Raw genomic sequence first — 25,269 nt, 5'->3', positions numbered from 1 at the left:
GACACCCTGTCCGCATGAAAGATGATGAAAGGCTCCACTACCATAAGGGCCTGTAATTCAGATACCCTTCTTGCTGAAGTGACTGCTAAAAGGAAAGCTGTTTTCCAAGAAAGGAATTTTAACTCTGCAGTTGCTGCTGGCTCAAAAGGGGGAAGAGTGAGTTTTTCCAATACAAAATTAAGGTCCCAGGCTGGATTTGGGGCTCTCCTGGTTGGTCTTAAGTTTTTGGCCCCTCTGAGGAACTGCTTGAGCACTGGGTGAGAAAAGAAGGGTGGTTCTGTGTTGTAATGAGCTGAAATGGCTGAGGCATGAATTTTGATGGAGGAAAAGGAAAGGCCCTTGTGAAGCATCTCAGTTAAGTATTGAAGAATCTGAGGTAAATTGGGCGCTGTTGTGGCCATCCCTTGAGTTTGTTTCCAGGCACAGAATCTTTTCCAATTTTCAGCATAAGATTTTCTAGTACTAGGCCTCCTTGCCTCCAAAATGACATCCAACACTTGTTTATTGAGGGATGGTAACAGGGATTAGATAATTAGCCAGGCTGCCAGATTCAGGGTTTGAAGCTGGGGGTGCAGAATCTGGCTCTCCTGCTGAGACAGCAGGGTAGGGGGTCTGAGGTAGGTGCCATGGGGCCAGCTGTGACACACTACGCAAGAGGGGGTTACCAGTGTTGGCGTGACCAGTCTGGTGCAATCAGTATCATCCTTGGTTTGTCCTGTTTGATCTTTAGTAGCACTTTGGAGAGGAGAGGCAGTGGAGGAAAGGCATAAACTGACAGATTTTTCCAGCTGAAGGACAGAGCATCCACTTTCCAAGCTTGTTTGTGGGGAGTCCTTGTGCAGAATTTGTCCAATTGGTAGTTCTGGGGGAGGCAAACAGGTCTATATCCGGGATCCCCCATTTGTTGATCAACATTTTGAAAATCTTTGGTTCCAGTTTCCACTCGTGTGGGTCCATGAGATTTCTGCTTAGTTCGTCTGCCAGTGTATTTAGTTTTCCTAGCAGGAATTGAGACTGTAGATGCACTTGGCAGCTCAAGGCTGTGTTCCACAGAGCCATGGCTAGTCTGCAGAGGGTGTAAGAATGGGTACCCCCCTGCTTATTTATGTACCACATAAACAGTGGTGTTGTCCATCTTTACCATTAATTGTCCTGGAAGAATGCGGACCGTGAAGGCTGTCCGAGCATTCTGTATATCTAACATTTCTTTTTGATTGATATGCAGGTGCATTTGACTTGGGTTCCATTTGCCCTGAATGCACTTCCCTGCCAGGTGAGCCCCCCATGCATAGTCTGATGCATCTGTTGTTAGGGTTTGGGCGGCAGGGGGTAGATTGAATGGTAGTACTTTGTTTTGGTGGCAGGCTTCTGCCCACCAAAGGAATTCTAACCATAGGCAAGGTATGATAGGAATCATTGCTTCTAGATCCTGAGAATGTTGACACCATAGGTTTTTTAGAAACCATTGTAATTTCCTCATATGCAGTCTTGCATATGGAATTAGTAGAATGCATGAGGCCATGAACCCCAAGGCATGCAGTATTTGCCTCGCAGATAGCAGGGGTTTGTGGCCACTAGTTCGAAGTAAGTTGTCAAATGAATTTGTTTCTCTGGCATGAGGCAAGCCATCTAGGAAGTCGTGTTCAAGCTTGCACCCAGGAATATAATTTGTTGACAGGGTACCAGATGTGATTTCTTTTTGTTTATGGTGTACCCCAGACAAGTTAACACATTCTGTACAAATGCCAGATGATTCAGAAGTATGTCCTGGCTTTCTGCCTGAATTAGACAATCATCCAGGTATGGGTATATTTGAATATTTCTTTGCCTGCAAAATGCAATGACTGAAGCTAGGCATTTTGTGAATACCCTGGACGCAGTAGATAAGCCAAAGGGCAGTGCAGAGAACTGATAGTGCATGCAACCTGTTTTGAAGCATAGGTATTTTCTGCAAGATTCCCAGATTGGGATGTGCAGGTAGGCTTCCTTTAAATCCAGTGTTGCCAACCAGGCATCTTTGCCTATCATGGGAAGCAGCTGGTGAAGAGTTAGCATCTTGAATTTTGGAATCACCAAAAAGGTGTTTAGGATAGAGAGGTCCAGGATAGGACACCATGAGTTTTTTTTTCTGGGTACCAGAAAAAGTCTTGAGGAGAAACCTTGTCCCTTTTCCTCTTCTGGTAGTCCCTTTTCCTCTTCTGGTACAGTCTGAATAGTCTTTAATCTTAAGAGAGAGAGAGTACTTCCTTTTGAGCCTCCATCCACTGATTTGGGGGTAGATCTTTCCAACCATTTGGGGTTGGTAGCATGTAGAAGTGAAATCTGTATCCTTGGGAAACTATGTTTAAAACCCATTTGTCCTGGGTAATGAGTTCCCAGTTTTTTGCTTGCAGAGCAATCTTTCCCCCTAAAGGAGCAGTCAGTTGAGAAGTGCATGGAAGTTTTAAAGTTAAGTCATTGAGACAGCTTAACATAAGGGGGAGTCTTACTTCTCCCTGATTTGGAAGTGGGAGCCTCCCACTGCTTAGTCCTGTGCGTACCCTGGGACTGAAGCCTGGGTATTCTGCTGATTCTGGGTTTGAACTGAGAAGGCCTACAAGAGGCAGGAAAGGACCATTTTTTGAGGGCCAATGCCTACTAAATCTAGGAGGCTGCACTTGTAAGAAATCTTTTAACAGTTTGCATAGATTTAGCTTTTTCCTCCATCTTTTTAAGAATGTCTTCTGCTTTTTCGCTAAACAGGTGATCCTGATTTAAGGGAGCACCCAGCAACTTAGTTTTAACATGGTCTGGCAAAGATTGCTCCATAAGCCAAGCATGCCTTCTAAGTACAGACCCGGTGACAGCAGTCCTGCAAGATGCCTCTAATGAATCAAAACCACATTGCAAAGTATGTTTGCCAACCTGTACAGCAGAATGCATTAAATCCTGTAAATCCTTATTCTCAGCACAATCAGGAATCAACATAATTTTCTCTTTAAGCAATCCAATAATATGCTGCTACTTTAACATATGAAACTGGCAATTTAAGGCCCTGATGGCCAAGGTTGCAGAGGTGTATACCTTCTTACCCCATATATCCAGGGCCCTGGAATCTCTATCAGAGGGGGTAGGATATTTGGCAGTAGTAGCCTTAATGCCCTTGGGTCCCTGTGAAATGGTCTCAGGGTCCACAGTAGGATTTTTAAAAAGGAATTTATGAGAATCAGGAATTCTGTAATATCTATCAGGTTTTCTGGGAGCAGGAGGTAAAGCGTCAGGGGCCAAGCTAGATTCCAAAAAGGCATTGTCAACAATGTCCAGCACAGGAGGGATAGCTAAAGGCCTGTGTTGGGGCAGGAGTAAGAAATCTCTAAGCCTATTTTTAGAATCAAAGTAATCCTGACTTTCCCAGTGAAAATGTTCCCTACCAGTATGCAAGGTTTCACCAAAAGAAAAATCTCCTGGGGGTGAAGCAGAGGCAATAGAGTCCTCTGCATCAGAATCCTCATAGGTAGATAAGGGTAAATCCTGGTCATCAGAGGAGACAGAAATTTCAGAATCCTGGTCAGAAGAATCATAAGCAAATTCAGACCTAGGTGTCTTAGGTTGGCTTCCCCTGATTAAAGTAATAAAATCTTCAGTCATTCTTATCATTTGTTTTTTTAGACATAGAGGCCTGACCATGTGGTCTGGGCGTTGGTTTCCTAGGTATGGTTCGAGTTTTAGGCCTAGAAAAAGAAGATGGCATTGGTTTAATATGCAAGTCAGTAGGCCTGAATACACCCTCAGAAGCCAGTGCCTGCACAGCAGCTCCGGACCCATCCAAGGTAGAGACATCTGCAGGTTCCGCAGTTGAAGCATCTCACGGCATACCGGACTCCAAATGGGTCTCAGTAGAGGCCTGCAAATCTGAAGTAGCGGGTATCAGGGGCTGCGAAAGCACCTCACTGAGTACCTGCGAACTGGTGGCTAGCTTAGGAGAAGCGTCGTTGGCAGCTTTGGACCTGTACGGCCTGTCTCTGTCTTTATCTTTGCGTTTTTTCGGAATGTAGGTAGTCGGGTAGCTTACTAAAGACATATCTGGATAATTGAACCGAGTACCAAAATATTTAGAAGTGAAAATGTACCGATGACGAATAGTTCGTGGTTTAAATAAGGCACAAAACTGACAGCGAGGTACGTCGTGGTCAGGGCCTAGGCAAGGAATTCAGTACGAATTAAAATCTTTATGAGGTATTTTCTTTCCACAAGAAATACAATTACTGACTTTTACTGACATTGGTTTAGAGCAAGAAAAAGTTTCCCCAACGGGGTAATTAGCTTTAGTTGAAGACTTCGGTTCTGAAACTTGAAAACGAAAATTTCAGGAGGCGGCCGACTGGCACTTGCGAACTGCTTCTGCTTTGGGCACCGCACGGCAAGAAAGACTGATGTAATGGCGTCGGCTGCATGCTTTATATCCCTGACTACCTGACGTCATGGAAGATGAGACAGCAACCGACGCAGGACCCAAGACTTTGATAATCAGACCGACTGAGGGCTACTGCAAGCAGATAACCCAAATGTGATGACTGCAACAGTGAAACACGAAAAACATCTGACAATGTGTGTGAAAATTAAAATGAAACAAAGCCCAGAAGTAGAAAGATAAATCAAATAAAGAAAAAGTTGTCAAGAGGTCTTCCATTTCAGCATCAAAAATGGCACGTAGTAACAAAGCAGTAGAAAGAAACAATACCCAGTGTAGTCATTGTGGCTATAGGCAGGATAGAAAATAATGGAAAACTTGAAAACAAGGTTTTATAACTTATATAAATGTTAACTGGATTTCTGTCCTTTATATAAGCAGCTGATTTGTCCTAAGACCATTTGACAGGTTTGCACCCCATGAATTAGAACATCCCTCGATTTTGTGAAAGGGAGGAATTCTCTTCTCTTGAATCCCTATACCTCTTCTAAGTAAACCGACTTCAAGAATGTACCACTTGTGAGAAGGGGAGTAAATGCAATGAAACTGCTTTTTCAATGATGCAGCTCCCCATTAATCATTTTGTTCCAATATGTTTTAAATATAAGCTGCAAAAGTGGTAGTTTTGCTTGTGATTTAAGCCACACAGCACTACTCATACCTGATGACTGCATTAACTCTGAGATCACCCAACTTCTGGGTAAAAGAATAGCCGCTCACTGTCAAGATTCAGCAATCCTGAATTATTACTGTGGGGAGCTTTCATGCTCCTGATCCTCAAAGTTTTGTCTGTAATGTTAAGAGTCTGTTTGGTGCAACTGCATGCATCATATGTACTCACATAAAAAAATGAAAAATGTCAACCAGTTTAGCTAAAGGGTTCACTAACCTACTTATGTACTGCAATTAGCACTTGATTTTGCTTAGGAATTCAAATCAGTTTCTTTTTAATATTCAAAGCAACTTATGCTCATTCTATGTTTAGTAAGAAATACCAAGAAGAGGTTAGAAGTAGGGCAACAATGACTACTGTCACATACCTTGTGTATTTAAATGAGACACTGAGGCTGCATATGCTTTCAAGACATTTATTATACATACACACATCAGGAGCTGTAACTTGTACATATACTTTGTACTTCATATGCTTACTGACTGACTTCCTACTTCTAACACACACACACACACACACACACACACACACACACACGTGCATCTCCATTCAAGCTTACATTTATACTGACTGACTACACAAAATGGCACTGATCTCGCACGTGCTCAATAACTTATATGCACATGCTGTCTAGCTACAGTGACTGACTAGGTTCAATATACACACTGATCTACAACTACCACCAAGGTTTCCTTATGACTTGAAAAGCACCTCTGCTATACTCAACATTTAAATAACATCATGTCTATACAGGCTAAACGAGTCATATGAAATGACGGTCAGTGGAAAAGCAGAGCTCAAAATTACTTTACTCTCTCTGGGGGCACTTTTAGTTCAGATAACTGTTGAGATGACTCCTGAGTTCAATGATATTTTTCTGTGCTTCTTCAAAGTTCATTGGCTAATGCCCCATTTCTCCAATTCCATTCCTTCTACATAGCTCTCTATAGTAGATAATACTGAAGTCCCAAATATGCAACACTAATAAAAGAGAAACTAAAATTCTAAACAGGCATAAAGCTGAATTCCACAAATCACTTTAAAGTGCACTATTTCATCCCGCGGTAGTGGTGCTGCGGTAGCATTGTCACCTCACAGCAAGACGGTGTCCCGTTCGATTCCCAGCTAGAGTGTCTTCTGTGTGGAGGCATGCGTGAATGAGTGTGCCTTCGTTGAAGGTTTTGCGTCAGGGCTGGTAACTCGGCACGTAAAAATCCACTACCAAACGTTAGCAGACCGGCGTTCCGCTGTGGCAACCCCTAACCGGGATAAGCTGAAAGACACAACAACTTTAAAGTGCACTATTTCACGGAAAATTTAGTCAGTAAGTCTGAAATAAATACTTTACTGAAGGTGTCATACACCTCTTCACAGTCCCACTAATTCACAAAACTTAGCAGGTTGTTCAAACTCAAAGTTAGAAAATGTAAATAGTGCTATGTCTGGAGAGCAACTTAAACAAGGGCTGCAGGGGTTTTATACAGGCAAAACAGCTACAGTTTTAGGTGCAACTCTAAATATAAAAAAAAATCACCTAGACGAACCAAGGAGGGAAACTCAAATGCAGCTTTTCTAAGACATTATATTATAGGAAATCAAGCCTTGTACCCCCCTCCCCAATGAAACCCAATTCTACTGCCCTCCTCCCTCTGTATTTACATATTCTAACTCTGAAGTTGCACAGCCATGTATAAAGGAGAAGCATCCTTTTAAGAATTTATTTGGGGGTTCTTCTGCAAGGCTTGCCCAGACAGAAAGTACAGTTGTGTACACTTACCATAAATTACCATAAATGTAGATGTTCGAGTGTATTCACTGTTGCAGTCATTACATTTGGGTAATCCTGCTGGCAGGTTGCCCTCAGCCAGCCTGAGTTCCAAAGTCTTGGGTCCTGCGTCGGCTGCTGTCAACCCTTCCCTGACATCAGGTCATCAAGGGTATAAAAGAAGCAGCCGACGCCATTTTCTTCAGTTTTTCTTGTCCCAGATGTCAGGTGCCCCTTAAAAGGGTAGGCTTATTTTTTTTATATATATATATATATATATATATATATATATACATATACAAATCAGTAAATGCACCAATATAAATTTTACCTTCAACTATAAGCAAATACACCACATAGGTTGTATAAATCAGAGAAGGAAAGATAAGATCCACAGAAAAAAGGGGGATGGCAGGTGGGTAACATAGACTGCAACAGTGAATACACTCGAACATCTACATTTATGGTAAGTGTACACAACTGTACTATGTTCTTCGTGTTTCACTTTTGCAGTCATTACATTTGGGTAGAGTCCCAAAGCTATGGTTGGGAGGCTGGAGCTAAACAGCATTAGGAGCGGCTATGAGGCCCTGCAGAACTGCAGTGGCAAAGCTTGCCCTGGATTTAGAGTAGAATGACAGATGATAATGGTTTGTAAAGATGTGCATTGAACTCCAAGTAGCCGCCTCTAAAACGTCTCTGGTTGGTACTCCCCTGAGAAAGGCTGCTGAAGTGGCTGCAGCTCTGGTGGAATGTGGTCTAATGCCCTTACATGGCTTGCCATGGTGTGAATAGCATAAATGAATGCAGTGGCCTATCCACTTTGAGAGAGTCTGCTTTGAGATAGCCTTTCCTTGTGATCCTGCAGCATATGCCACTAGTAATTGCTCTGTCTTCCTGACAGTTTTGGTTCTGTCCAAGTAGAATCTAAGCTGTCTGTGTACGTCCAAAGAGTACAGAATTCTCTCCCCCTTGTTCTGTGGATTTGGATAAAAAGTTGGCAGATGAATAGTTTGGTTAAGAGCCACACTGGACACCACTTTAGGCATAAATGTTGGGTTTGTTCTCAGAGAGACCCTGTCTGGATAAAAAAATGGTAAAACGTTAAACAGCCATGAGCACCTGTAGCTCTGAAACTCGTCTTGCAGAAGTAATTGCTAGGAGCATATCTGTTTTCCAAGATAAAAACTTTATACCAGCAGTAGTAGCTGGCTCAAAAGGAGGCAGGGTGAGCTTTTCCAAGACATAGTTGAGGTCCCATGCAGGTATTGGTGATCTCCTTGGAGGCCTTAAATTTTTGGCTCCTCTGAGGTACTGCTTTAATAAAGGATGAGAAAAAATTGGTGGCTCTGTATTGTAATGAGCCGAAATGGCAGAGGCATGAATTTTAATTGATGAAAAGGATAGGCCTTTGTCCAGCATCTCAGTTAAGTATTGCAAAATCTGATGAATATTTGGTACAGTTGTATCAGTTCCTTGTGCCTGGTTCCAAGCACAGAATCTCTTTCATTTTCCAGCATAAGACTTTCTTGTACTAGGCCTTCTGGCTTCCAGAATGACATCCATCACAGCTTTGCTGAGAGGTGTTTTTTGTATGACTACATTATCCGCCATGCTGCCAGGTTTAATGTCCTGAGTTGGCTGTGCAGGATCTGATTGTTTTGCTGGGACAGTAGATGAGGTAATTAAGGTAAGGTCCAAGCTGGGTACCAGTACTGGCGGGGCCAGTCTGGGGCAATCAGTATCATCTTTGGTTTCTACTGTCTGACATTTAGGAGTACCTTGGGGAGGAGAGGCAGTGGAGGGAAGGCATATACTGATAGGTTTTTCCAGCTGAAAGATAGGGCATCCACTTTCCATGCTTATCTGTGATAAATCCTTGTGCAGAATCTTTTTAGTTGGTAGTTGTGAGGGGAGCCAAATAGATCTATGTCCGGGCATCCCCATTTCCTTGTTATCATGCTGAAGACTTGTGGATCCAGCTTCCACTCATGGGGATCCATGAGGTTTCTGCTTAGTTCGTCTGCCAGAGTATTTTCCTTTCCTGGCAGGAATTGTGCATGCAGATGTACTTGGTAAGTCAAAGCTGTGTCCCACAATGTCATGGCTAGTCTGCAAAGGGGGTAAGAATGTATGCCCACCTGCTTGTTTATACACCACATGACCATGGTGTTGTCTGTCTTTATCAGTAGCTGTCCCGGATGGAGTAGGTCTTTGAAGGCTGTCAGGGCATTTTGAACAGCTAGCATCTCTTTTTGATTGATATGTAGATGCATTTGGTTTGAGGTCCATGTGCCCTGAATGCATCTTTCTGCCATGTGGGGCCCCAGGCATAATCTGATGCATCCATTGTTAGTGTCTGCCTGGCTGGGGGTAATGTGAATGGCTGTCCCTTGTTTTGGTGACAAGCCTTTGCCCACCATCAAAACTCCTGTTGCAGGCAGGGAATGAGAGTAATCATTGTTTCCAGGCTGTGGCAATGTTGAGTCCAAACACTTTTTAGGTACCATTGAAATTTCCTCATATGCAGTCTTGCATACTGAATTAGTAGGATGCAAAATGCCATGAAGCCCAAAGCCTGCAGAGTTTTTCTTGCAGATAACTGGGCCTTTGTTGCCAACATTGTGAAATAGGTAGTCAGTTGCCTTTGTTTGTCTGGTGTGAGATAAACCATCTGGGCAGTTGTATTCAAGCTTGCACCCAGGAATGTTATATCTTGAGAGGGTACTAGTTTTGATTTCTTTTCATTGACTGTGTACCCTAGGCATGTTAGAAGTCTTTTCACAAATGCCAGATGTTGAAGAAGAATGTCCTTGTTCTTTGCTTGAATTAGACAGTCGTCCAAGTAAGGGTATATTTGTATTCCTCTTTGTCTGCAGAATGCAATTACTGGTGCCAGGCACTTTGTAAAGACCCTGGGCACAGTAGATAAACCAAAGGGCAGTGCAGAGAATTGGTAATGTATTGCACAAGCCTTGAATCTGAGGTGTCTTCTGCACGATTGTCTGATTGGAACATACAGGTATGCCTCTTTTAGGTCTAAAGTCACAAGCCAAGCGTTCTTGCCCAGCGTGGGCAGAAGCTGCTGCAAAGTCAACATTTTGAATTTCCGAATATCCAGGAATGTGTTCAGAATAGATAGGTCCAGTATAGGCCTCCAGGCCTTGTCCTTTCTGGGTACCAAGAACAGTCTTGAGTAAAATCCTTGTTCCCGCTCTTGCTCTGGTACTTGCTGAATGGCCCCCATGTCCATGAGGGATGAAACTTGTTTTTCTGCCTCTGCCCATTGATTTTCTGGCAGATCTGACCAGCCATTTGCCTTTGGCAGAGTATGGAAATGGAATTTGTAGCCTTGTAACACTATATTTAGAACCCATTTGTCCTGGGTTATAATGTGCCACTTTTGTGCAAAAAGTGCTAATTTTCCCCCTAAGGGTGCTGCCAGAAGATAAGTGCTTGGTGCAGGCAGGGGAAAGTCATTGGGACTGCTTTCTGTACGTTTGTGCTTTATCTTCTCCTGCTTTGGAGGTAGAAGCAATCCATTGTTTTCACCTATAAGAACCTTGTGCCTGGGATCTGCCCCTTGGGCATCTGGATCTGCCCCTTTGAGGTCTGTCTGACACAGGAAAGGACCGATTTTTTGTAGGCCAGTGTCTACTAAACATAGGTGGCTGTACTTGTAAAAACTCTTTAACAGTTTGCATAGATTTAGCTTTGTATTCCATTTTCTTTAACACCTCTTCTGCCTTAGCACCAAACAAAGTATCATGTTGTAAAGGTGCACCTAGTAACTTAACTTTAACATGATCAGGCAGAATTTGTTCCTTTAACCAAGCATGCCTCCTAATTACAGAACATGTAACTGCGGCCCTGCAGGAGGCCTCCAAAGAATCAAAACCACATTCTAAAGTATGCTTTCCAGCTTGTTCAGCTGCATGCAATAAATCCTGCATTTCCTTGTTTTCAGCACATTCAGAATTTAACATCATATTCTGTTTAAGCAATCCCATGAGATGTTGCTGATACTTGAGCATATGAAACTGACAGTTTAAGGCCCTTATAGCCAAAGTTGCAGATATGTAAACCTTTTTTTCCCCATCTATCCAGTGCCCTTGAATCTCTGTCAGAGGGGGGGTTGGGTTTTTTGCTGTCGAGGCCTTAACTTCCTTGGGACCCTGTGAAATAGTTTCTGGGTCAGCAGCAGGGTTTTTAAAAAGAAATTTGTGTGAGTCAGGAACCCTGTAGTATCTGTTAGGCTTAGCAGGAGCTGGAGGTAAGGAGTCAGGGGGGTCAAACTAGACTCTGAAAACACATCATCTACAATGTCTAACACAGGGGGAATGGCTAGAGGCCTGTGCTGTGGTAGTAAAAGGAAATCCCTGAGCCTCTTTTTAGATTCTGAAAAATCTTGGCTTTCCCAGTGAAAATGCTCCCTCATGGTATACAAGGTTTCTCCAAAGGAATAATCCTCAGGAGGGGATGCTGAAGGTATAGATTCTTCAGCATCAGAATCTTCATAGGCGGGTAAAGAATATCCCTGATCAGAAGAGGAATCAGAAGAAATAGAAACCTGATCTGAAGATTCATAGTCAGTCTCTTGCCTAGGCCTTTATCAGGAGGGGGATGAGAACCCCTGATCAAGGTAATCAGGTCTTCGGCCATCTTGATCATCTGTTTTTTGGGCATAGAGGTCTGTACACATGGCTCATGAGTTTGTTTCTTTGCTTTAGAAGTTGCTTTAGTCTTTGTCTTTGAAGCTGAAGTCATTTTAATGTAAAGATGTTGTGGTCTAAATACACCCTCAGAAGCCGGTACCTGCTCAGCGGCTCTGGACCCATCTGAAGGATTAGCGTCTGAGGCTCCAATACTTTAAGTATCCAGCGGCATGGCCGGCTCCACGTGGGAGTCGGTAGCGGCCTGCGACTCTAAAGTAGTGGGTGTCAGGGGCTGCAAAAGCGCCTCACTGAGAAATGGCGTACCAGCGGCTGGCTTAGGAGAAGCTTTGTCGTCGGTTTTGGGCCTCGGTTGCTTTTCTCTATCCTTTTCTTTGCGTTTTTTGTAAACTCCTGTAGTCGGATGGCTATCAGATGACATTTTAGGATAATTAAACCTGCTACCAAAATACTTTAAAGCAAAAGCCGACGCAGAACTCAAGACTTCGGAATTCAGGCCGGCTGAGGGCAACCTGCCAGCAGGATTACCCAAATGTAATGACTGCAACAGTGAAACACGAAGAACATCTACATAGAGGAGAACATGCAGTGCAATAACAATTTTATGGCTGCAATACTTTTGGAAGATTCCACTTTATGCTATTTTGGGATTTTAGTTTGATCATTTTAAATTCTACATAGTTGCAATCATTTTAATCTGTATCACTCTATTTTACATAGATCTATTCATCATCAACATCTCTTCAGTTCCAACATTTTCCCACCAAATGTTACTTTACTTTTTATTTTTATTTAACATTTGTTTACCGGGAAAGTCCAACTTGAAACAAAGCCAATTTTCAGAGTAGACACGGGGAGAAAAGCTCCAGATGCATGTCTTTGTGACGTGGGAGGAAAACAGAGCACCCGGAGGAAACCCACACGAACACAGGGAGGACATGCAGACTCTGCACAGAAGGCACCCCATCTGAAAATCGAAGAATCAAACTGGAGAACCTCTTGCTGTGAGGTGAAAACACTATCACTGCACCACTGCGCCATCTGTTTACTTATCTTTTTCTTTTAATTTATTTTACTATTCATGACCCATGAACGCCCACCCACAAAATAAAGTTCTGTTTTCAGGCAGGGGTGACATATATGCATATGAGATCTGTATGTAGGCAGAGGTTGTGATGCAAACAGGATCAAGTTTATTTGCAGCTTATTACCTTAACCCAAGATATATTGCTGGCCATTGACACAACTGTGGTTCATCTTCTCTTAAAGCAGATGTCATGAATGTATCTTGAGATATATGATCAGAAAAGTTAAAATGCTCTCCCTCTCTTTTTCAGTTCACCATATCAGTAAAACACACCAACACTTTACTTTGCTTGACTGGCATTGTTGGTTTATCTAAAGAGCTACTCATGCCACACTTGAATGTTCAAACGACCTTCTTATTATCAATTGCGCTATACCCTCCAGCAAAACAAACAATATCAAGCATATGCAGATTAAAACTGTTAATCCATAACACCTTGTCTTCTGTGTGCACACACTGTAAAACAGCACAATTTCACTGAAGCCCATCTTTCATTGTTACTTTAAACTTATTTACCTGACATTACAACTATTTACTGTTATTTTTCTCAGCTGGATAATTGCACATGAAACCTATACTCCATGTGCGTTTTGGCAGATAAATTATATTGGATATATAAAAGGTACATATTTGATTATAAACTTGATTGTTATTGACCACTGACAAATGATGCATTCTCATTTGAAAGCCAGTACACTTAAGGCAGGGTAGCTGTAAATCTAAGCTTCAATCCATTACCTCTTCTGGTGTATGGCAATCAATAATTCAGTCATTACATGTGAGTACATGCAGAGTTCGATGAGGACTAGCTAGTACAACATTCCTTACCTGCCCCTTTTGTGATGACAAGTCTTGGCTTGCTGCGCGCTCCGTCTCCCTTTGTGGTATAAGCTGTCACTGTTACAGAATATGTGGTTTCAGGAAGCAGCCCAGAAATAATCATTTGCTGCAATGCAGAGAGAAAACAAATGGGGTGCTGTGAGCTGGCAGGGTGACCTCAAGTCTTCTAGGTACAGCAGGACCGCATATACATAACTGACACAGTCAAAGCAAGAAAATGCAACAGTCTGATGCAAAAGCAGGATAAAAATCTGTATATATGCTCTGGAAAAGCTGCACGTCTCAGCTTTAGATACTTTTTTAACTGAAGGCAGTTAGCAACACCAAACTAATGGGGACTGCAGCACAGCTGCAAACAAGTTTGGTTGTAAATGTCGACCTTTTGGAAACCACTGCAGCATTACTACAATTAGAAAATAGATAATGAAACATGGGATAAGCAGAAGCACGGCATACTATCATTTATTTAAGTCATGTTTCTTACAAACAAATGGAATGATCATGAAAAAAGTCACAACTTTCTAGCATAATGATTAAAGTTTTTCCCTTTTTTGACAGTGCTGTTGTTGGGAATCATGCGTAAGGAGCTATGTAGTCTGCACAGGCTTATCTGCTATATGATCATAGCATCTCTGGTCAAACAGCTGTATAGTGAATGACAGTGAAATAATTCTGGACATAGTTATCCACATCCATCCACAGCCCCTATTCCTATTTTTCCTCATGGGGGTCAGGGTGTCAATTCATGTAAGTATACAGTGTTGAGTACAGCATAGGAGAGTGTACCCTGCCCTACATTACCAAGAGGTACAGACGGTGCTAACAAATGGGCAGCATGAATCTTCCAATAAGCTGACAGAGTCCTTACACAGTATATCTAAATTGGATCCATAACAGTCACCTAATGCCCTCTCACTGCATGCCTCACTCAAGCCTAACAGCCACCAGAGGCACTTTTTTTGCATGTCTCACTTAAGTCTAACATCTGAGGCTCTGTCCCTGAAAATCTCCATTAAGCCTGTCACCTAAGGCACTTTCACTGCATACCTCACTTAAGCCTAACAGTCACCAAAGGCCCTCTCATGGCATGCCTCACTTAAGCCTAACAGTCACTTGAGGCCCTCTCACTGTATGCCTCATTTAAGCCTACAGTCACCTCAGGCATGATCTGAATTAAACCTAGGCTGAACACCTTCAGCATTCTCACTGTACCAAAGTGCACTTAAATGGAGAGTTGCATCTTATCAATAAGTACTCTTATCTTGATGTAGCATACTCTTCATACCCCTCTTCAGTACACTTCCTTCCTCCTTGATAACATCATCCCTGGTTCTGAGGGTCATCCTCACCTGAAGGAAATTCCTGCAGTGGGTACAAACCCAAATCATAATTCCTGTTATGTACAACAATGAAAATAGGATTGTTAAGCGACGGTTCAAATAACATCAACTTCATTAAAAATATTTGGCCAAAAGTACCATCTCAGGTGGCATGCACAGATAAATCATGGATTACATCCAGGTCATCTGGGTTCAATTAGCAACTCTGGCAATTGACAGACATGGCAGGAGGGGATAAGCCTGACAATCCTTGGGGAAAGAGGTGTAGCAGAGCTGATCACAGAATGCCTCAATTCCCTTAGAGGAGAGCTTAGGATGCAAAAGGTATGGTCTTGGGTAGAAGTGAGGTATGCCAACTTATTGATGGGGAGAAGCTTTCATACTGGGCACACACATATAAAGAAGGTATTGTGAACCATGTGCTGATGTGATTCATTCATTCCCTTACCTGAGTAGGGAAACAGACCCATCTTAAATGTTCTTATAGTCAAGATGCTGGCAGGAACACAGACAACCCTCGTGGTGCCTTGACCGATGGCTACCCCTTCCACTGGGTCTCTTCTTTGTGGTTATGGAGGACTCCCCCTCATGGACAGATGACTGAATGGGATCAAATTCATTTGAGGAAGCCATGATGATGATGGCAAACATGGAGGCATAAAAGCCTACAAAAATCATTTACCCAGAAAAAGGAAGTCATTCTGCACATTAAGTCATAAAGGGATGTAAGGAGCTGCATGCCTTATGTGCAGGATATGAATGTGCTAGATCTCTGTAGGAAGCAAGATTGGCTATGTTATTATGGAAATAATACTTTAATTTGATATATAATGTTGTCTTGTCCAATGTGACCAAGACCTAAAATCTTGATATATGATTATTTCCTGTGTTTTCCCTATTGTGTCCCTGCCTTGATTTCTGGACCAAACAACACATTTAACTGCTAACTAGTGAGAAGTCTGCATCTCTTTAGTTCATCACTGATTATAATTTATCCTGTGAATGGAAAGTGGGAGGTAATAAGCAACCAATGGTTGTATCTAGAAATGAGCCAGATTTTTTCCAAACACATTAAGCCACGCACATCAGAGATGTTCATGCATCAAGCATCAACGGCATGTCGATTGAAACTTTCAGCGCTAATACTAATGGAATCCCACAGCAGAGCATACAGGCTACATACTCCCAGTAAAAACAGCTGCCATTAACCACTTGCTCTTTCCTGAGATTGTGTGGCTTTCAGTGGTTATGGAAATGCAAAAAAGTCACTGGCAACTTAGTTACTTGTCTTGCTGTTACACTACCAGGTCAACCACATATACATATTTTTCTGAAAAATTATTCTCAAGATGTGAGTGCTGCAAAGTTAGCATAATGAAAAGAATGCCTCCTCCAGCCAGTAAATCTGAGACAAAAAAATACAAATAAATACATATGCCAGGGAAGCGCATATGCTTTTTTTTAATAATTCCCGGATGGTATTTCATTTGACTATGAAAGATGAGCAAAAAGCAAAGAATGAATGACTGATACAAGACACTCAGAATGCGTCATATTCAAAACAAATTGGTATAATAAACATGTTTATGCTAGAAATGGAGGCTGAAGGAAAGGGGTGGCTTGGACAAAGGTCTTTCATACCTTGGAGAATACGAACAGCTTATAATCTTGACCAACATGGAAATTAAAAACAGTTGCCAAATGGACTCTGGCAGAAATAACATGCCAGAATCAATGAGTTTTGAAGGGCACTAAAGGACAACAGATGTATGGAAAATGGATCTGTGCTTACATCAAATGCACTAAATGGACAAATTGTTCGCTTCTCCATGTAGGTCTTGCAAGCAGCCCTTAGCAACAATAGAATAACTAGTACAGCTTGCTGAAAATTCCTCAAACATGACAACTACTGAACTGAAGCAGCCAAGCCATCAGCATGAGACAGTCATACTGTAAAGGGACTTTCCGAGAGAAACGAGTCAACAAGCATTTGTGAAGTGGAAATCAAAAAGGGGAATGCTGTAGAAAATGATGAAGCACTGGAAACAAAACATGTCTGGGCCACTATGGTGCAATCAGGATTACTGCTGCCTTGATTTAGCTCTCCTGAGAATAAGTTCTACTAATAATGGAACACAAGGTTCTCAACTTTTTTTAGTCAGGAATGAATGAGGGTCAGATTCACTTGTGCTACCCCCCCAGATAACAGCTTCCAAAAATATATACTTTCTGAATACTATGAAAGTGATTCTGAACTCTTAACATGTGGTTTCCTATGTGATGGTGAAGGAATCTTTTTGGTTACTTCTTAGTTTTTTTGCACAGGTAAGTGTCCTGAAGATCTAAATGGCACATCCAGGTTCTTCTAGAATTTTGCAAGTTGAGCTTTTTTTTTGTTTATTTTTTTGAATACCAGCAATATGCACACTATTTTTAATTTAATTTAATACATTCCATGATTCTGATAAAACAGATTTGAGAGATCTGCTATGAACACTGCATACCAATGCACTGACACATATGACCCTATAATTACTGGATTATAAATTTTTGCTTTCTTAAATTAAGTATTATACAGATTCATAGTTTTGTACTAGGCATCTGACTCAGGAGAGCATTTAGAACCTAATTACTGAAAATCTCACAGTTTTCTCCCTCTACTTATAAGGGCCTGAGGAAACAGCCTGGCTAAATTTACAAATCTTAATCCACTCATCAAAGTTAGTTTTAAAGAGGATTAGGCAGTTAATTTGTAGTGGGATGACAGCTTATTGTGTAGGTAGGGTATCCTATGGGAGATAAATCTATCTCACCAAAAGGTTCTTGTTATACATTGACCATGAACTAGGTCTTTAGATCATATGGTGGTAACACTGCTGCCATTTCAAATATGTAAGAGGTCAAGCAGGATTTAAAGTAACTAAATAAAAGTCTATAACAGATAAAGTAAAGTGACAAAGTTTGTAGATGTATTTAATTTAAGGAGCCCATAACCAAGTTTTCCTTGGTTGGGAAGTTTTGTGTTTTCCAGGGCAACATGCTTGAACAGCTACATTAGAAACGATGCACTGTATTATGGGTATGATTACTGACATGCAGAGGGGAATGATATTTTTTTTTATCTGAAGACATACCTTTAGTAAATAGTTGGATTAGGTAGAAAGATTTCCTAACCCTAGACAATACATGCTGGTCAAAATAGAGCTCAGTATTTATGAAGGTGCCTAGTGATGGTAGCAGCTCTGAAGAGGTATCATTTATTTGGTTATTTGGGGCTGTTCTTGAGTCCCAAAAAAGAATAACACTTTTTTGAATTGAGCTCTGACCTTCAGACTAGGAGCTAATTTAGCTGGCAAGATAAGAATATCTTCTGAGGTATTAATGAAAGCAATCAGTTTGTGGTCATCAGTAAATGTTGTGAGCTAGTGACCTTTAATGTCAGCTTGGACCTCAGTCAAATATATGCTGAAGAGGAGTGGACCAAAATTGCAACCCTGAGGAAAACCACTGGTAGCAGACACTTTAGAGGAGAGCACTCCATCTACCGACCCAGATTGTGTTGCCTCTGCTGTAAACTAGTTAGCTATCCAGCAGATTACACAAAGGTTAAAATTTAGGTATGTGAGTTTATTAATTATACCAGAGTGCAGGACAGTAACAAAGGTATTTGCTAGAGTCATTTAAACAGTGTGCAGTGACTTCCCTTTATGCAGTGCTTCATTGTTACCTTCTGAAAAAAATTACCAAGTTCATTAGACATATATTGTCTAGATAATTTTTGTATTTTTAAGCACAACAGAATATACTTAAAGTATTCTGTTCCTGCAGAGATTAAACCTCTGTGCAGTTTATGGCTCATCACATTCATTTTAGTTAATTACAGCTAATTATGGTTTTCTTATTTATTTGCTTCTGTTTACTAGGAAAGCCCAATTGGGTGAAATTGTTCTTTTTCAGCCAAAACCCAGGGAGAAAGGCTTCAAGAAAAATAATTAAAGTACAAGAGTAAGAAGAGAATCAATTATAAATGTCACAGTATATAAGCAGATGAGCACTTACATCTTGTAAGCAGAGCAGTGTTAATTAGAGTACAGCAGTTAATAGAGAACAAGTGTATCTTGTACAGTAAACTTCAATACATGGCTGTTGTAAAATTTCCTAGCAGTTCCATAAGTCTACATTTGAACTTACTGTAACATGGCAACAACTGGTCACCTTATAAATATGCTTTGATACAAAGGGCCTAGTAACAATATTTTATTGTCCTGCCTCCAGAGTTAGAGATGTCAAAAACCCGATGTTTTACTGTAAATTTGATAATGTAGCACTATGCTATATTAGCTGCTTTTTTCCTGGGTGGTCTATTATCTGCTCTTTCTGGACTTCTTGGATTTCAGAACTAGATCTGACACTCTTAAAAGAAGCTATCATGTGACAACATTGCCTCATTCCTCCTGCAACAGATGCCTCATTCCATATGCCCTAACCTTTCACCAACCTTGACCAGTACTTTTACACAATAGTCAAAAATCATGCAACCATCACATCTGCGAACCTGCAGTAAGCCTGTACAGATGAAGGATTTTATGCTCTAATTCCTTGACTCCATGTCTTCCTGATGCTGCACTATTTGCCAAGCAGATTATAACAAACCTTGACTTTCTCCAGATCCCTCCTGCATGTACCATTATCTAAATCTTTTCACAGGTGGGAATGACTGATATCATCATATAGTGACAGAAAGACACCGAAGAACCATGTCTTCTTAATACATACCCCAACATCTCTATACTGTCACCCACTTGTCCTCATACCATTTCACCACTAAGTGCTCACACCATAAATCTATTTTAACTCAGACCTTTACCCAGATCTTTCCTACTAAGAATTTTCTCCACATATCATGTCAAACTCTAGCTTCTACTTATTTACTACCATCACTATTGTACGGTGCTCCACTTCTAACCAATCTTTCTATTACCATCACCTCAAAACTACAAACCTGCTACAACAAAATTGCTAAATTTGCTACTAAATCTAAACACACCTCCCATCATTGCACCTCTCTCCACATGCTAAAGTGGGTAGAGCTTCCTAACCAACTTGTCTACCTTCAGTTTACTACAGCCCACAAAATAATCTTTAAACCTACTGCATGCCCTGCTTTTACTAATATCTTACCATTCTACACTCCACACAGACCCCTTAGATCTGCCCAACAAAATCTACTTTCTGTATACAAACCAAAACGTCCCCCTGGCCAGTTTCTCCTTTCCTATTCACTAGCCAAAAATGGAACTCCCTCCCACCCCTTGCTAAGAATCACTACAAGCTTCAAACTCTTCAAATCCCAGCTCCACTCCCACCTTTCCCAAAACTGGAAATGTCATTGCATTCTTCCTACCTAACTCCTAATATCGCTTATATATGTTCTCCCTCATGCACATACTATTTTTTTCCCTACAACTGCCTTGCTCTGACTCTAAAGAATGGTCAGATGTAAATATTGTACATAGCTCTCTATCCCTTCTCTCTCGTTACTTTTGTCCCCCTTTTTCTTCCTTTCTTTGTTCACCTTTTCAATTTGATACAACTCCATATATAATTTTATATTTGTTTTCTAAAACATTTATAATTGTATGTATAATTGCATAAATGTATGCTTGTTTTAATTGTATGTAATAAGCAGCTTTTCTCCCCAGGCCTAAATGTAAAACTCTATGCTTGTTTTAATTGTATGTAATACGGAGCTTTTCTCCCCGGGCCTCCACTGAAGACGGGCCCTCTGGGCCCAGTGGACCACCCTGGTTATCAAACTGGAAATAAATAAATACATAAATAAATAAATAAAAGTTAAGGAAGTCACTTCCACTATCTGCTTTGTATTACTTTCGTAGGTTGCCCTAAAATCATGTAAGTGATTCTAGCACAGCAGCTTTCGATATAGACCTTTGACTGCCTTGTCCTTACAGCCTAGTTTATATGAGATATTTGCCAACCTTTCCTCTAAAAATGCTTCTCCTAATCTCCACTTTAGCAATTCAGACCTTGCAATCTTTGCTGCTGAAATCATTGTACCTATTATTATTGTTATTATAGATTTATAGGTTCGTAGGCTACCTGCTGTTGTGGGCCATTTTAAGCCTAGCCAATTACCCCATGTGAGAATCAAACCCTGCAACTTGTGCTTGTAAGACAAACATCTTAACCATTATGCCAACCTCCAATATTATTATTATTATTATTATTATTGCTATTATTATTGTTATTACTATTATTATCTGTTTATGGAGGAATACCATCTGCCCATGGGCCCATATGAATAAATATTCCACAGTTGCATTTAGTTGGACAAATGCATTTACTGTCTACACATGTATTTTTGGCCTTTTTGCCCTTTCCTGTGAGCTGTATGACCATCTGTGACTCTTCACTGAAAAGAGTTTTTCTCTATGATTCTGCAGTTTCTAGTATATGCATAGCCCACTAACTATTAAAATGAAGTTGAAGTTGAGAGTGCTGCATTTTGATTGGCCTGTGTCTTTCTTTGACACTGTCTGCTTTGTTAATGCCATCAGTCTTTGGCTTCTAACCTCAGATTGTTTCTAAACCTAATTTCACTCTCAGCTGCAGCAAGTTATGTCTGTCACCTGCACTCCCACAAACAACAGTAAAACTGGGCCATATGCATTTTCCTTCCATTACATTTAGTATACCGCTTTTTTCTATGAATATGTAGGGTTACCACCTGTCCCACTTTACGAGGGACAGTCCCTCTTTGGGCAGTTGTGTCCTGACCAAAAATATTAAAAATGGCAAATGTCCTGAGATTGTAGGATATAATTATGTCCCATATTTCATGTAATAGTTGTATAAAATAGTTATTTCTGTATGTAAAATACCTAAATGTTACAAGAAACAGAATAGGCAACTAAACTGCTACAAGAATAAGCTTTAATTTAGGCAAAAAAGTAAAGTTATGTCCTTTGTACTGACCGTGGGTATGTGTCGGCCTGTAAAATCTGATGTGTGTCCCGAAAATGTCCCACTTTGGCCATTTGAAAAGGTGGCAACCCTATGAATATGCATTTACTTCATGAAATCCATTCAGACTAATTCCTTCACCACTGCAATAGTACTAACTCATAACATCAGAGTGGTTTATTCACTTTTTTTAAATAAATATGACTAGAATTACTGTCTCTGTAATGGACTTCTGACATATAAGGACTACGGAAAAGGAATGCTTCAAATGCATTGGAAACCATATTTGTTGATTGCTTTAACAACAAAACCCAGAATATTTTAACTCTAGACAAAACACAACTATTTTGTGCTACAATGGAAGAAATGAAATGTTTGTAATCCTGTACCCCCTCAGGAGGAATGGTTAATAGCACGGATAAGAGAAGCTGTTTCACTTGGAGGTAGCAACATGGATAACAGAAGAATGACAGGAAGTGTGAATGATTTACGATGTCTGCAGGATTTCCAAAAGGCACCATTCGTCAAGGACATTTCAACCATCATTCTCAGGAACAAAAATCAGCCTGATCTCTTAGTCTGCCTGTGTAGGAATTTGGGGCGTAAAAAGACAAAATCATAGCAATCTCAAAATGTACATCTGCTGCAATTTGTTTTTATTTTCTAATCATATGTTTACACTGCATATGCACATCATCAGAAAGCAGAAGGGATGCAATTCATTTTGTGCAGTTGGGAAAAGTCGGTCTCTGCATTCTGTCAGTAAACACGCACCCTCCATGCAAGAGGCCTTTAACTGCCTGTTGTAGGCATAAACTAGTTGTTGTTATGCACTACCCCTTTCTTATTTCTGCAGAGTTCTACTGGCTCATCTTTAACATGAGATTAACAGCAGTTAATAGGAAAAAAATGGAAATGTCAAATAAGTATATGCACACATGAACACACTGCACAGTCTCGTAACATGCAAACTGTATAAAATGAACATTTCTAGTAAGTAATAAAACTACATGAAAAACTGTTAGTGCATGCAGTACTGCAAACATGAATGCACTTGCAAAACTTGTAAAAGAATAAACACAATGCACAAACTATAGCAGAACAGAAGCACACTCGTCAGTCAACAAGACAATTACTCACATGTTCAGCAGTATCATCAAATTCCCACTGATTGACAGTCAGGAGAAAGAAAACAAAACAGAAACCCATTGTAGGTTATTCTACTAAGGGTGAAAAACACAAAACAGCTATGTTTACAGGTGCAGTAAGTAGGAGGTTACTTATTTTGATTTAAATGACTATGGCAGCACTAAAGATACCCATAACTTAGACCTATCAGTGTTGCCCTGTATTTCAGCAGTCTATATTTTTACTATAGAAAGACTATTACATGTGTACATAAGAAAATAATTGTTTTTAAAGGGCATCATAGCACAAGAAAATTGAAATTTGTATTGTTTTGAATCACATGGGTACCCATGATGCTGAAATAGTCTTCACAACTGATTGCATTGTAGTTTTCTTAGTTGAACTCATTTACATGATATTTTTGCTCCTGCAGTAAGAAATATCTAAATGACCCATGTTATGGCCTTTTATTAAAGGATGCATATGCTTTTGGAAAGTATAAATATTTTCTCACTGCACTAAAAACATAGCCAAGGTAACTCAAATTGATCACCATTAGAAAAAAATATTACAATTAATAAGACATATTTACATTTGACATATCTGACAAACTTGCAGACAAGGCTCTTTTAAGACTGCATAAAGAAAACATAGCATCCGTACCATGTTCTCAGCATTTCTAAGCAAACAAAATAATACACATTGTTTTAAAACTGCTTGAAACTAGCCATATACAAGAAATATGCCATGTTTTAATGCTCACTCTGCACTCACTTGTCAGACATGTTGAATTCTGGTACCTGAAAATACATGGCAGTCATAGCTAAAAAAAGAATGGCAGTGTACAAAAATAAATGTTTTTCAAAATGGAGTGAGCTACTAGAATGTCACCAAAAGCTGCATTTAGTCAAGTTACCAAAATGCAGTACAAATGGAGGAATAATGATACGGATACCAGAGCCACTGACGTGCTCTAACGTGATACCAGAGCCACACTGACATGCTCTAACATGTGATACCAGAGCCACTGAAATCCTCTGACGTGATACCAGAGCCACTGAAATGCTCTAACATGTGATACCAGAGACACTGAAATCCTCTGACGTGATCCCAGAGCCACTGAAATGCTGTAACATGTGATACCAGAACCACATAAATGCTCTGACATGTGATACCAGAGCCACTGAAATGCTCTAACATGTGATACCAGAGCACTGAAATGCTCTTACATGTTTGAAATACTTTTCTTACAAGGTAATGTTAAATCATATTTTGTTATCTCTCAACTGATTACAATATGAATTCTACAACAATGCTGTAGCTTCTTTTGACTACATAAAATTACAAACATAAGTAAAGAGATACACTGATGCAACACTTTTAGAAAGCATGAAAATAAGACAGTCACGTTTTGTAGCACATACACTCCATTTTCTTATCTTTAGATGGTACTTAAGAGCAACAGATATACAGCATAACAATAGACTATGACTATTTACTTAGAGATCACTTAAATAAACCATTAAATGGCAAACAGAAATGCAAAAGGAAAGCTTACACTTTAAACGCAATGAGTTGAAGAATGTAGCACTACACAATCTTTTGTGTTTGCTACATTCGCAGAACCACGTTTTATCATTTTGACATCACTGTCATTCTTAAAGTAAATCTTTGTCCTTCGGGCATCATCTGCTCATAGTACTTTGCTTTATCAAGCAGATGTTTTGAGTCCACACAAACTGACACTCATCTTGACCAACTTACTTAAATAGTGCTTAACAACCCAGTGTTTGCCCAGGTGTACAGAATGTGCAGATTTGTAAAACTAAATGACCAAATACTGTTCCAAATATTAACACTCTGCATGAAAATGCATATATATATTTATAGCTGCATAGGTAATATTAGGCAAGCTGTCCTTGTGGTTCATTTTAACCTAAGCCACTTTCCCTTGTTGTGCTTGAAATAAACTATCCCATTTAACTAAAATAAAATAAAATGTAAAATAAAATAAAATAAATAAAAATAAACTACAGATTGGTCTTACCAATCCCATGTTTGATAATTACATATTACTCCTAATGAGAATATCTGGGATTTTGAGGGGGCCCCCATGCAAGTAGAAAGCATTTAGCATCTGCCTCTGTCCATTAGTAGTACACAAGGCAGTCTTGGGGTAAGTTTTCTCTTTTCCACCCATAGAGCTAAGTTGCCCTTGGATATGGGCACGCATGAAAGTTTTTCTTTTATGTGGATGGACAGTCTCTTCCACAGAATCAGTGCCCTCTGCAAGATATACTTGTCCATCCAAACCATTCCGCAGAAATTG

The 25,269-nt window shown here is 40.3% G+C and overlaps 1 protein-coding gene across 2 annotated transcripts in view; it reads right to left on the bottom strand.

Moving 5' to 3' along the window:
- PTPRD (protein tyrosine phosphatase receptor type D) overlaps positions 1-25,269 on the bottom strand; it is a 6,523,893-nt gene that overhangs the window by 421,171 nt on the left and 6,077,453 nt on the right. For both annotated transcript variants that reach the window (XM_044061085.1, XM_044061086.1), the window contains 2 exons: positions 22,953-22,979; positions 13,477-13,594 (listed from right to left, as the gene is read on the bottom strand). In XM_044061085.1, the coding sequence (XP_043917020.1) occupies positions 13,477-13,594; positions 22,953-22,979 (145 nt within the window). The remainder of the gene's footprint in view (positions 1-13,476; positions 13,595-22,952; positions 22,980-25,269) is intronic.

The sequence above is a fragment of the Protopterus annectens genome, chromosome 2.part0 (genome assembly GCF_019279795.1).
Source record: "Protopterus annectens isolate FY-2018-M chromosome 2.part0, PAN1.0, whole genome shotgun sequence".
Lineage (NCBI taxonomy): Eukaryota > Metazoa > Chordata > Ceratodontiformes > Protopteridae > Protopterus > Protopterus annectens.
Note: the sequence above shows the minus strand (reverse complement) of the source record. Positions and strands in the feature narration are given on the sequence as shown.